This window comes from Schistocerca americana, chromosome X (assembly GCF_021461395.2).
Source record: "Schistocerca americana isolate TAMUIC-IGC-003095 chromosome X, iqSchAmer2.1, whole genome shotgun sequence".
NCBI classification, from domain to species: domain Eukaryota; kingdom Metazoa; phylum Arthropoda; class Insecta; order Orthoptera; family Acrididae; genus Schistocerca; species Schistocerca americana.
Window position 1 is genome coordinate 501,590,570 of NC_060130.1, and position 14,508 is coordinate 501,605,077.

At 41.2% G+C, this 14,508-nt stretch overlaps 1 protein-coding gene across 1 annotated transcript in view; it reads left to right on the top strand.

Moving 5' to 3' along the window:
• Positions 1-10,941: 10,941 nt before the first annotated feature.
• Positions 10,942-14,508, top strand: part of LOC124555605 (Bardet-Biedl syndrome 5 protein homolog) — an 80,895-nt gene continuing 77,328 nt past the window's right edge. Inside the window, exon 1 of the mRNA XM_047129574.1 lies at positions 10,942-11,165. Coding sequence (XP_046985530.1) covers positions 11,062-11,165 — 104 coding nt within the window. The 5' untranslated portion in view covers positions 10,942-11,061. The remainder of the gene's footprint in view (positions 11,166-14,508) is intronic.

The window sequence follows — 14,508 nt, forward strand, 5'->3', positions numbered from 1 at the left end:
TACTTTTACAGTGTGTCTATCTTTTCTTGATCCAGACACTCACGGGATAAGTAGAGTGCGCAAACTGCCTCATACTTGGGAGCAGGGCGTGGTAATTTCCACAGTTCTCTTACAATGCTGTCAGTAAACGTGTTCGTTTGTACCTCGTACCTATCATTTGCAGTGGTAGAAATGACACATAGAAGTAACCAACTGTCATGGATATGCAGTGCAGACACATTCAAGCTCAAATCTAGTAGCTGGAATGGGCAAGAAATTTGCCGGTGAGAACTATAGTGCCTACGACTCAAGAAAATACAGACAATAAAATATATTACTTTCGACACTCAGTATTTAATAACAATTAATTGACATATCGATAATCTATAAGTTGGCTACATACGAGGGCTATTCGGAAAGTAAGGTCCGATAGGTGGGGAAATGGAAACCACGGTAAAAATCTAAAATGTTTTATTTGCAACAGTTAGATACACCTTGCAGCTACTTATCTCCATAGTCGCCGATCCGACTTAGACGTGTATCGTAGCGTTGTACCAACTTTCCAATACCCTCGCTATAGAAGGCAGCCGCCAGTGCTTTCCGCCACTTCTCTACGCTGGCCTACGGCTCGTTGTCTTGTGCCAAAATGTTGTCTTCATAACCAGCGGTTCATGTGAGCAGAGATGAAACTCAGAGGAAGACAATTACGGGCTGTATTGTGGGTAGTCAAACATTTCCAATTGACAACGATGCAGGAGCATCTTCATTGCCCCTGCAGAATGCGGCGGAGAATGGTCTTGAAGAAGAAACAACACGACAGTTATGTAATGTTAGCTGCATAGCTTCAGGCGAAATTTCTCACCAGGCCCTCGTACTTGGCGGCAGACACTATTTTCTAGACATCTTTACGCACTCACTGCGAGCTCAGAAATGGGAAGAGCGACGTGATGGTCACTGGGGTTATACTAGAGACACTACCCAACACATCTGTGCAAAGCTTTATCGGATTGTCATAGTCGTTTCCATTTCGCGACCGATCGGACCTTACTTTCCGAATAGCCCTCGTACATCGATATTATTATGGAAATGTCGATATTTTGATACATCGATACTTTCACTCATCCCTGCTTATATGTTGCTCTCCAGCAGTTAGGGTAAACGAAAAATTTACTCCTGTATTAATTTACTCCTTTAGTTCAGCACTCATTATTGGAAGTCGTCGAGTATAGGACGCAGACATAACGCTGACATATAGAAATTGGGTTCTGACTGGGGAGCTTGCTCAGATGGTCGAAGCGGAAGAGCGTCTCAACACTTGCAGACTGACACTTGAGACGCACTTTAGAGATGTGACTCGAATGAAATAACGTAGCGAATAACACAGAACACGCAAAACAAACTAAGAGCCAACAGTCAAAAAAAGAAGGAAGAAAAAGCTCCGCCACTGCCTGTCTCAAACCCGGGGTCTCATCTCGCAAGTGATGAGGAAGGAAGCCTGAGTCGATCTGGCTCCGTATTGTAGCACCCTGCCTAGGGTTACGGACGAAACCCGGTCAACGGTCTCGAAGGAGGAACAGAAATCCTAGCTTCCATAGTCAGAGGGAGCGGAAAAACCTAATGGAGAAAACCATCAAAAATAATCATTCGGGACTGACATTCCGATCTTATCCAGAAATCTATTTCCTACCATGTACAATGTACAATTTCAGTTGCAGAATGGAAAGTTCGCTAAAAGCAAGCGCTGCCGCAGGTGATTACTCGAAAGAGGATTCCACCATTGCTTTATGCAGTGCATCAGAACCTTGGGTTCTGGAGAGTCCCAACATCCGCAGTAAGGATGAGTCGAAGCATCCTTGGTATCCTTCAAAACTCAAGTTCAAAAGGAAATTCTTTGCAGGCACCTTGAATATAAACTCATTACAAAAATCCGTAATCGGAAAGAACTAGAAATTCTCTTACGTACGCCTGAAATACAAATTTTGGTACGACAAGAAGCAAGATTTATGGACGAAAACGTTACAGAAAATAAACATCAAATAATTTTCAAAGGTAAACCTTCAAAAAAATTATAAAAGATATGGCAGTACCTGGTACCGCCTTCTATATTCATAAAAATTCAAATCCAATTCAGAATACTCTCTCTTCTCAAAGTAAAATGCAAAAATTAACAGTATACCTTTGTTAATTTCCATGCCTCAATTAATGATGACAATAAGAAAAATCCGGGCAAAGTGGAAGGATTTTGGGAACTTTTGAAAGACGAAATATCAAAATTCCAAAATAAAGCGTTGTGATACTACTAGGGGATCCTAATGCACAAATAGGGAGGGAAAAAATTTTTCGAGAACAGTAGGAGAATATCCAGACCATGAAAGAACGAAAAAATGTACAAGACTAATTAATCTTTTTAAAACTTTTTAGTTGAAGTTAACGTCAACTTCCTTCAAAAAATTGCGAAGAAAATCAAACAGTGTGATAAACAGTTTAAGTGCCTTAAAGACAAATGTAATACTAGGGGACTCCCCATTAGATCACGTGGCTATTTCTCAAAGCAATATTCAAGAAATCATGAATGTAAAAGTAACATAAAACAGGAAATTTAACTCTGATCATTACCTGATTAAAATTAAAATGAAGCTATGGAATTGTTTTGGGAAAACAGAGCACTTTGATGAATTTAAAATGCAAAGGAAAGAAACAGCAAAAATAATAAAGAGTGCTAAACTCTTTGAAAAGTCACAGCTTCTGACCATACAAAACAGTTTTGTTAAAAATAACTCCCGGAGTTTCTATCAGATGTTTAAAAATTATCTAAAGAGCTACCAAGCTCCAGGTATTTGCTTCAGAGATGAAAATAGTAAAATAGGCCTAAACAATACCAGAACTGTGAACTTCTAAGAAATTACTTTGAACAACTCTTGAACTGTGAAGAACTGAACTGTAAGCTAGAATTTCCAGATCTTCATGAAAACATAGAAGCAGATCCACCGCCTACAGCTGAAGAAATTAAAAAAGCAATAAATACCCTGAAAAACAACAAACCCAGAGGAGAAGACTGTATTACAGCTGGACTTATAAAATGGTCTCAAGCAAAAATTATAACTAACCTTCAGATCATGTTTGGAGAAACATGGGAAACTGAAAAGATTCCAGAAAACTGTAAATGGCTCTTATCCATCCTTTGCACAATAAGGGTGATAAGCATGATGTCAACAACTACAGAGGTATATCTCTGTTGCCAGACGGTTATAAAATACACTCCTGGAAATTGAAATAAGAACACCGTGAATTCATTGTCCCAGGAAGGGGAAACTTTATTGACACATTGCTGGGGTCAGATACATCACATGATCACACTGACAGAACCACAGGCACATAGACACAGGCAACAGAGCATGCACAATGTCGGCACTAGTACAGTGTATATCCACCTTTCGCAGAAATGCAGGCTGCTATTCTCCCATGGAGACGATCGTAGAGATGCTGGATGTAGTCCTGTGGAACGGCTTGCCATGCCATTTCCACCTGGCGCCTCAGTTGGACCAGCGTTCGTGCTGGACGTGCAGACCGCGTGAGACGACGCTTCATCCAGTCCCAAACATGCTCAATGGGGGACAGATCCGGAGATCTTGCTGGCCAGGGTAGTTGACTTACACCTTCTAGAGCACGTTGGGTGGCACGGGATACATGCGGACGTGCATTGTCCTGTTGGAATAGCAAGTTCCCTTTCCGGTCTAGGAATGGTAGAACGATGGGTTCGATGACGGTTTGGATGTACCGTGCACTATTCATTGTCCCCTCGACGATCACTAGTGGTGTACGGCCACTGTAGGAGATCGCTCCCCACACCATGATGCCCGGTGTTCGCCCTGTGTGCCTCGGTCGTATGCAGTCCTGATTGTGGCGCTCACCTGCACGGCGCCAAACACGCATACGACCATCATTGGCACCAAGGCAGAAGCGACTCTCATCGCTGAAGTCGACACGTCTCCATTCGTCCCTCCATTCACGCCTGTCGCGACACCACTGGAGGCGGGCTGCACGATGTTGGGGCGTGAGCGGAAGACGGCCTAACGGTGTGCGGGACCGTAGCCCAGCTTCATGGAGACGGTTGCGAATGGTCCTCGCCGATACCTCAGAAGCGACAGTGTCCCTAATTTGCTGGGAAGTGGCGGTGCGGTCCCCTACGGCACTGCGTAGGATCCTACGGTCTTGGCGTGCATCCGTGCGTCGCTGCGGTCCGGTCCCAGGTCGACGGGCACGTGCACCTTCCGCCGACCACTGGCGACAACATCGATGTACTCTGGAGACCTCACGCCCCACGTGTTGAGCAATTCGGCCGTACGTCCACCCGGCCTCCCGCATGCCCACTATACGCCCTCGCTCAAAGTCCGTCAACTGCACATACGGTTCACGTCCACGCTGTCGCGGCATGCTACCAGTGTTAAAGACTGCGATGGAGCTCCGTATGCCACGGCAAACTAGCTGACACTGACGGCGGCGGTGTACAAATGCTGCGCAGCTAGCGCCATTCGACGGCCAACACCGCGGTTCCTGGTGTGTCCGCTGTGCCGTGCGTGTGATCATTGCTTGTACAGCCCTCTCGCAGTGTCCAGAGCAAGTATGGTGGGTCTGACACACCGGTGTCAATGTGTTCTTTTTTCCATTTCCAGGAGTGTATTTTTAACAATAATACTAAACAAGGTAGAAACAACCATGATAGCCATGTGGCAGAATAACAGAGTGGATTTAGAAAGAACAGATTTTGCTCAGAACAGATTTTCAACCTAAAGTCCATACTCCATCAAAGTCTCACAAACGCTAAAGACATAGTTGTAACATTTATAGATTTTAAAAAGACATTTGATTCAGTTGATACGGAAACACTAGATAAAGTGATCCGAAAATTTGGCATTAAATGTAAACTAGCAAACTTTATTCAGAAAACATTCATAGACACCAAAACAAAAATTTTGGGATGAAGTATCTAAAGCATTCGAAGTAAAAGCAGGTGTAAGGCAAGGTGACGGCCTGTCTCCATTTCTCTTCAATTGTGTCCTAGAGAAAATAATAAGAGGATGGAAACAAAAACTAAAAGAACAAAAGTTACCATCAGTAAGACTGGGGACTAAGAACAAAGGTACTGAAATCCATTGTCTAGCATTTACAGATGATTTTGCCATTCTTTTTGAAAACCTAACAAATTCAGAAATACAAATCAATCTCTTAGAAGAAATAGTCAACAAAACAGGTTTAAGAATTTCTGTAGAAGAAACAAAATTTATAATAAACACAAAGATGCTCCAGAAATAGATATTGGACAGATAAAAAGAGTTAATAAATTTAAATATTTAGGGAAAATGATTCAAGAAAATGGCTTAGAAAATTCGCTGTAGACGAAAGAGTACGTAAAATAGAGAACATTTGCAACAAAATTGAAAATACAGCACTACAACACAGCAGTAAAACCAGAATGTCTCTATGCAAGTGAATGTTTAGTATTGAATTACAAATTACACAAACTTGAATCATTCGAAAAATACTCGGTGCGCAAAGAAATACAGAGGTATGGAAATTAAGAAATAATGAAGAAGTATATCCCAATATGTTTGCTGTTTAAGATATGTATTCGTTTGTTGGAGTGCTGCTTGTAATGGGTGCTCTGAATTCTCCGAAGGAGCCTTTCAGCATGCTGTCGAGCAATGATTACTGTATCAAAACATCAGTTTTTCACGATTCTTTATCTCATAATAGTTTTCGAACTCTTTATGCTCTTTGATGTTTTATATATCACGATGTTGGAAATACTCGCCTTCAGAAAAATGCATGACAAGCTGGCACGTACAAGGGAAGAGAAGTATGAGATTCTTTTACTTATCACTGTCAAAACTCTGCAGCCACCTAACGGTTGATGAGCAACTAATCCTGTTTAGGGAAAAATGCTCATTCAGAGCTCATTCTGAATAATGCAGTCGGGATGAAATTTTTCTCCTGTTCGACGGCGTACATACAAAGATTTTTTAGTTAATATTTCAAACGTGCTTTCATCGCTGAAGCATATTTGTAAAAATTAAGAAACATAATTAATATACTATGAATAAATGTACATAGATTATATCATATCGTTAATAATAATTTTAAAGTTAAATTATCGATCTCCGGAAATCCACATACTGATTACACCATTGTTTACACCACTGCAGACGCTTTGCTTTTGTTGTGGCTGTTAACTTTTCTAGTGGCTCGACAGGCCTTGATATCAATATCCTTCAACTTTCTGCGAACAGTGCATTCAGATGCATTCACATTAGCCACATCCAGCTGACATTTTATCAGCTTTTTTATGTGGTGAAATGTCACCTCTTTTACCCATTTTTAAAGGTCACAATTAGTAATATTTGGCTATTAAACAATCAATTGTGATGTCGATATTACGAAATTGATAATCAAAGCGAACAAAGTATTACACTAGTTACACGTGAGAACGCCACAGAACAGGTCCTTTCCTGTACGCTGTTTTCTGCACATTGATACCTACAATTAGTCAACAATCCAATGTCATGTAGCAACAACAGATACAAAATTCAACAAGGTAGTAAGCGTCCTGAATAACTATCATAAATTTTCCGATTAATCGCATTAAATACAGTACTCAACAAGTAATTATTAGAGGTAACATTAAAAATGTGCAGTGTGTCTAATAATTTGGCCAGGGACTGTAGGACTGAATGGGAATGAAAGGGCAGGCATACTCATCCTGAAGGTTCCGGTCGACCACGTCCAACCACCACAAGAGTAGATCGCCGTATTGTGCACCAAGCACATCGTAAGCCCTTTATACACTACTGACCATTAAAATTGCTACACCGCGAAGATGACGTGCTACAGACGCGAAATTTAACCGACAGGAAGAAGATGCTGAGATATGAAAATGATTGGCTTTTCAGAGCATTCACACAAGGCTGGCGCCGGTGGCGACACCTACAACGTGCTGACATGAGGAAAGTTTCCAACCGATTTCTCATACACAAACAGCAGTTGACCGGCGTTGCCTGGTGAAACGTTGTTGTGATGCCTCGTGTAAGGAGGAGAAATGCGTACCATCACGTTTCCGACTTTGATAAAGGTCGGATTGTTGCCTATCGCGATTGCGGTTTATCCTATCGAGACATTGCTGCTCGCTTTGGTCGAGATCCAATGACTGTTAGAAGAATATGGAATCGGTGGGTTCATGAGGGTAATACGGAACGCCGTGCTGGATCCCAACGGCCTCGTATCACTAGCAGTCGAGATGACAGGCATCTTATCCGCATGGCTGTAACGGACCGTGCAGCCACGTCTCGGTCCCTGAGTCAACAGATGGGGACGTTTGCAAGACAACAACCATCTGCACGAACAGTTCGACGACGTTTGCAGCAGCATAGACTATCGGCTCCGAGACCATGGCTACCGTTACCCATGACGATGCATCAGACAGGAGCGCCTGCGATGGTGTAATCAACGACGAACCTGGGTGCACGAATGGCAAAAGGTCATTTTTTCGGATGAATCCAGATTCTGTTTACAGCATCATGATGGTCGCGTTCGTGTTTTGCGACATCGCAGTGAACGCACATTGGAAGCGTGTATTCGTCATCGCCATACTGGCGTATCACCTGGCGTGATAGTATGGGGTGCCATTGGTTACACGTCTCGATCGCCTGTTATTCGCATTGACGGCACTTTGAACAGTGGACATTACATTTCATATGTGTTTCGACCCGTGGCTCTACCCTTCATTCGATCCCTGCGAAACCCTACATTTCAGCAGGATAATGCACGACCGCAAGTTGCATGTCCTGTACAGGACTTTCTGGGTACATAAAATGTTCGACTGCTGCCCTGGCCAGCACATTCTCCAGATGTCTCACCAATTGAAAACGTCAGGTCAGTGGTGGCCGGGCAACTGACTCGTCACAATATGCCAGTCACTACTCTTGATGAACTGTGGTATCGTGTTGAAGCTGCATGGGCAGCTGTACCTGTACACGCCATCCAAACTCTGTTTGACTCAATTCCCAGGCGTATCAAGGCCGTTATTACGGCCAGAGGTGGTTGTTCTGGGTATTGATTTCTCCGGATCTATGCACCAAAATTGCGTGAAAATGTAATAAAAAAAATGTTCCTGTGCGTGTGAAATCTTGTGGGACTTAGCTGCTAAGGTCATCAGTCCCTAAGTTAACACACTACTTAACCTAAATTGTCCTAAGGACAAACACACACACCCATGCCCGAGGGAGGACTCGAAGCTCCGCCGAGATCAACCGCACAGTCCATGACTGCAGCGCTTTAGGCCGGTTTTTTTTATTATTAATCTCATTTCGTTCGTTTTTGATCGTTGTATTTGCTCGAGGCGGACGTCGCAAGACACCCGTTTCAGTTCGTCATTGATCCATTAACTCAGTGTTTTTATTACAGAGGGCAGCTAACCCTCTGACCGAACACGCTGAGTTACCGTGCCGGCTGACCGCTCGGCTAATCCCGCGCGGCAAAATGTAATCACATGTCAGTTCTAGTATAATGTATTTGTCCAATGAATACCCGTTTATCATTTACATTTCTTCTTGATGTAGCAATTTTAATGGCCAATAGTGTATTTGCGAGTGGCATCCGAGACGAGAAGAAGTAACGGACTCCCTGCAACAATTATGTGCCGCCTCGAACCCTTGGTCGGATACCGGCAGCAGCTTGGTTAGGGAATTTCCGTCTCATGAGTAGGCTGCCGTTAACATCACAACACAAACGGCTAGTTTTATCCTTGTGGGCCCGCAACATGATGTGTATCTTGCAGAGATATTGTAAGTTGCGTTTAAAGTACACTGACGGAAGCCAGTCACAACACCAAAAAATAGTTAATGTAGAGTAGTAAAATTTAAGGAATACATTTCTTTACGTGACATATTTAAGTGGTTAACATCGCAAGATCACAGGTTAACGTTCGCGCAAGATAAACCAATGGAAATGTGAAAGGTTGCTACATGTATAACCCCTATAACCGCTAGAATGTTGAATCCAGGCATGCAAACGTGCATACATTGTGTCGTACAGGTGCTGGATGTCAGTTTGTGGGCTGGAGTTCCATGCCTGTTGAATTCGGTCGGTAAATACGGTAATGGATAATTCTGGTTGTGGATGAAACTGGAGTTGTCGTCCGATGATGTCCCATATGTGCTCGATTGGAGACAGATCTGGTGATCGAGCAGGCCAAGCCAACATGTTGACACTCTGAAGAGCATGTTCGGTTACACCAGCGGTATGTGGGTAAGCGTTATCCTGTTTGAAAACGCCCATTGGAATGCTGTTCATGAATTGTAGCTCGACAGGTCGAATCACCAGACTGACACACAGTTTTGCTGTCACGGTGCGTGGGATAAACACGCGATTCATACGAAACTGCTCCAGGTGTAGGTCCAGGTCACAGACAGGTTGATTGTAGGCTCTCCGCTAGCCTTCTTCTAAGCACCACAATAGGGAATGAAAGCTGGTGCCAAGGTCATGGCAGCATAGGGAGCTACCAGGCACTTTCCCAGTTCATCAGGAGCTTTCAATACAGAGGAGAAACTACTGGTGTTTAGCGATCACAGTGACCCCCAGTTATGTACAGTAACATCAAAACTCGTCAAGATTTCGCCAGTTTGGTAGACAATTTGTTTTTATTTCTAACTCATTGGAAGCAGCTTCTCGCATTGCTCCCGTGTGTCCATTTTAGCTTCATTCAGATTTTGAATCTGAACACGTATTAGGCGTAAATAGATGATTAAGATGTTTAAAATATTAGTAAATGATTAAGACAACGCCGGGAGCTCGGGGAGGCTCACTGCGAACGGTGCTTTTATCTATAGTAAAGTTGCAAAGTCAGATGACTAGAGAAAAGCAGGAAGGCCTGCAGAAGATCATTGGTCGGTACAGTAACTGCCTGTTGACTCTGAACGCAAATAGATTTAAGATATTGCGGACAAATAGAAGTGATACATTACTATTCAGTTACATTTCTGGTGATAAATCTCTGGAAACAGTAACGTCGGAAGCTCCGCGAGGCTATTGTGCAAGCAAAACGGAAGCCAAAGGGATAGATATATTTTCTGTCTCTTTGACAGCAGCTATTCTCAGCTACTCAGTAAACTTACCAAAAGTTCGTTTCACATGGTGGTGTCCACTGGATTGGAATACGCATTTAAGTAGCGTCTCTTCTATCAGTTTTGGGCAATAAATTATCTCCTCTTTACTCTGGTCACCTGCAATGGTAAAGTTTATTTGGATTTCATTGTTGAACGTAACGTATTATGCATTTACTCATAAGTTAAGTTTACAAGTGCATTTTGGGGAAGAAACCTTTGTAAACATTAGGAATCAATCAATTCACGTACGGTGCGCCACATAATAGAGATTTATTCAAACGATAAGAAAATAATTGTTTCCTACAACGATTCAGGATTGGAATAAATTATTAACGGCTGAGAGAATCAGACTGACAAGCAATTAAGTCAGTAACTTGCCTTCATTGTTCTCTGAAAGGGACGAGACATTTTTTGTAGTTGAATATAGCAGGATTGACGTCGCTGATAATGCCAGTATTACATGGCCACTATCTCAGGTTCGTAACAGGTTCTTCATCTCAAATGTTTGATGAAATAACTCAAGGACTCAGGCCACGAATGAAAGGTGTATACTGACGCAAATCTTCCTTGAATTAAAACTGTACGCCTAACTGATGCATAAACAATAATTTTGCGTTTCGCGCGTACAGTTTAGCCAACAGTTCTCGTGTTTGGCTGTCGTCATTAATTAGCACTGCTTGTATCTAATGTTTTCCGCGTCCGTCAGATGTCATGAGGCGTTTCACTATTCATTTGTTCCCTTGTATAGTGTTCAACACGCCCAATAGATGTCATCTGCGTATGTCGGTTACCTCTTCTTGTGTTTAGTGTTCGTCCAGCAGATGTCAGCTGCTGCTTCTTTCGAGACAGTCACGGTTGCTATGGTAACAGAGTCGGTAAACAAATATAGTACGCAGTCGCAACTTGTTAATATACGTTTGTGCGTATGGCATTGTTCAGTGTGTATAGGACGAACGACAGACGCTGCGGTGACGGTATGGAGAAAACGATGTGGGAAGATAAAGAAGTTAAATTTGATCTGCCTTTAAAGTAAGTGCACTTCCAAAATCATTATATTTTAAATTATATCAGCTGTAATCATTGAATTATTAACTGTTAGCCAATTTTGCTGTCGTAATAATTACAGGAATTGCAATTTTACTTGTTGAATACAAAATGTTATCCCAGAAATAACAACTGGCGAATTGTGTAATGTTAGGAATACTAAATTAGTAGCACAAAGGCTAACGTCCGCTAAAGAAATCGAATTTAGTTGTTTTAAAAATATATTTCATCAAAATATTACAGGAATTAAAGGTAAAGTCGGTGAATTCCTAATAGATCTTGGCACTGACCTCTCGGAGCATCAATTACATAGGGAAGAAATAATAACGTTCCTTTGGAGTGTTACATCTTATCTGATTTCTGTTTAAGGAACTCGTTTAGAAGGAAAGAGTCGTGATTTCTACCCAATGTAATGTGTCATTCAAAAGAATTAACATATCAAAACACTGTACCATAAAGACCAAATAATTGAAATTTTTGTTTTACCACAGGCCTCTACAGACTACTTCGTTTTTCTTTCCCTACATTAAACTGTGCTGGGCTAATTGTTTTAGAAATACATGAAGTTGATGTTGCGTGAGGTGCAAGCATAAACTTTCTCACTGATGCTCCAGAGAAAAGAGTGTTAACAGACTTACTTGAATCTTATAAACTGGCACAGACCACGTACATTCCAATTACACTTCAGGAAAACAGTAGCAACATAGAAAATAACTTCATATATTGTTCTTTAGTGGATGAGTGCAGTGTTAAAAAAAAAACAGTAATGGCCTGTCAGATCATGCAGAGATAGAATACTGAAAGGAATCAAGGCAGAGGCATATCTCAAAGCAGTAAACAAAATATGTGGAGATATTATGAGTTCCCTTGTAATGCAGACATTTGAAGCCAATGTAGAAGGGAAAACTTGCCAAGCAGCCTTCAATACAGACAACTTGAATGACAAATATAATATATTTCTTCAAATCTGTATCAATTTCATTGAAATCTTGTCCTTTAAAAAATTGCAAGCAGATATGCATTACTAATAAGCAACCAACTTGGATAACTAAAGACATTAGAATATCACGTAGGAGGAAATGGAAGCTGTATCATAACATGATGAACAGTCAGATCCTGGTTACAAATGCTGAAGAACTCATCAAACAGGCCAAAATAATGCAGAACTTCAAGAGGATAGCAAAATTAAAAATATGTGGGTAATTGTGAAACAGTTATCAGGATAGAATGTGGGTGCTCAGTTTATTACACTTCTCTTGTGTAAAAATGAAACTGTTATTGATCCACCAGATTTGCATAAAATATTTAATAACCATTCCCTGTCAATAGCTGACAAGTTCAATCAAATTTGAGTGATACAGGTGAATATGCAGAACTCCTGAAAGCTGGTGTTCTGAGACTATTGTATCAATTAGAATCATGAAGATCAGTGTACTGCATATTAGTTCTATAGTCTATCACCCTTGCAAAAATGGCTCTGAGCACTATGGGACTTAACTCACCCGTGCAATATGTCTTTCAGATGTGGTCAGTTTCCCAAGAGACTGAAATGCTTGTTAGTGAAACCACATTGTAAAGGATGAAAGATGTCATTTAAACAGTTTCTGTGCTATCAGTGTTTTTGAAAAAGTAATGTATAAGAGAGTAGTGCCATATCTCAGTACACATAAATTACTGTCAGACAAGTAGTTTGGCTTCAGGAAAGGAGTATCAGTGAAGAATGCAATTTATGCTTTTGTGTGTGAGGCACCAGCAGGGCTAAACAATAGGTTGAGGACAATAAGTATTTTCTTTGATTCATCAAAAAACATTTGGTTGAGTGGACCATGCAGTACTTTTCCATAGCTTGAAACATTATGGGATTGGTGAAAATTCTCAAAGTGATTTACTTCATATTTGGAATGTAGGAAGCAGAAGGTCAACAAGTAGTGAAGAAGTTTAAATCCGACAGGGGGATGCCACAGGGCTTTGTTCTGGGTCCATCACTTATCTTGATGAATGTCAATGACCTGCTGCTAAACTTGGCAGACAGCATAAAAAAAATCTCTTTGTGGGTGCCTCAAGCATTATTATAATAAGGTAGTCAGTAAAATGAGCACATGGCTTTCAGAGAACAGATTAACATTCAACTGCAACAAAATGTAATGCATACAGTTACTGACACAGAACTCTTGCCAAAGTAAAATTTCACTGCCCCAAATTGGTCAGGCACGCAGTGAAGAAACTGAGTACTGCTATTTTCACTATAAAAATAATCTCCACTGGCTCTGACTCTGAAATGTGAATGTTTGTTTGCTTTGCATACTTTCACACTATTATTTTGTGTGGTGTTATATTTTGTGGCACTTCTGTGCACACTTAGCCCAGAAAAGGGTGACCAAACAGATCTGCAGTGCCAGTTTGTGAACTTTATGTAGATTGTGGTTCAAGTATCTCAGAATTGTAGCTCTGCCATCCTCATGCATTTATTCCATGATGAGATTTGTTGTTGACAGTATTGACTCATTCTAAAGACACTGCAACATTTATTCAGTGAACATTAGATGTATAAAGCAATATACATTTGGATTAAACTTCTTAAGCATTGAATAGAAAGGTGTGCACTATTCACCAGGTTCCATTTTTGATATGGTTCTGCAGAATTGAAAAAAGTTGAGTGATTAACCCAAAGTATTCAGATCCAAGTTGAAACATTTTCTTGTGGCACATTCCTTATGTTATGTACAGGAGGTCTTCACAGCAGTTCAGAACTCCTCACTGTAATGTGTTATTTACTCACTGACAATTTTCTGTGTTTTAATAAATCTTTAATTAAATGTTAAAAATTTTCTGGTAAGCATTCTATAAAGTATGTAACCAAGCAGCTTTGGCTCACATGGTCTCACAGAAACTGATTAAGACGTATTTCAAAGGTTTCTTTCAAACCATAAGGTTTCCCTCATTGTTTTTTCCTTTGAACTACACTCGTAAGACAAAAAACAACACACAACGAAAGAAATCTCCAAATGAAATGAACAGCAATAGATGTGTGTACATGCACAGAAAAAAAGATTACTATTTCAGAAAAATTGAATGATTTATTCAAGAGAAAGACTGTGACAAATTGTGCAAGTCAATAATGTGTTGGTCCATCTCTGGCCCTTGTGCAAGCAGTTATTCTTTGCAGTACATCCCACAGTTGTCCAAGGCATCTCCAGACACATCACTGAAGACAATTCTTATCCAGCTAAAGAGATTCCATGCCAAAGATGTGCCTGGAGATGCCCAACCTGACAGTCACCCACCATATGGCCCGACAACCAGGAGTGATGGTCTGGGGTGCCATTTC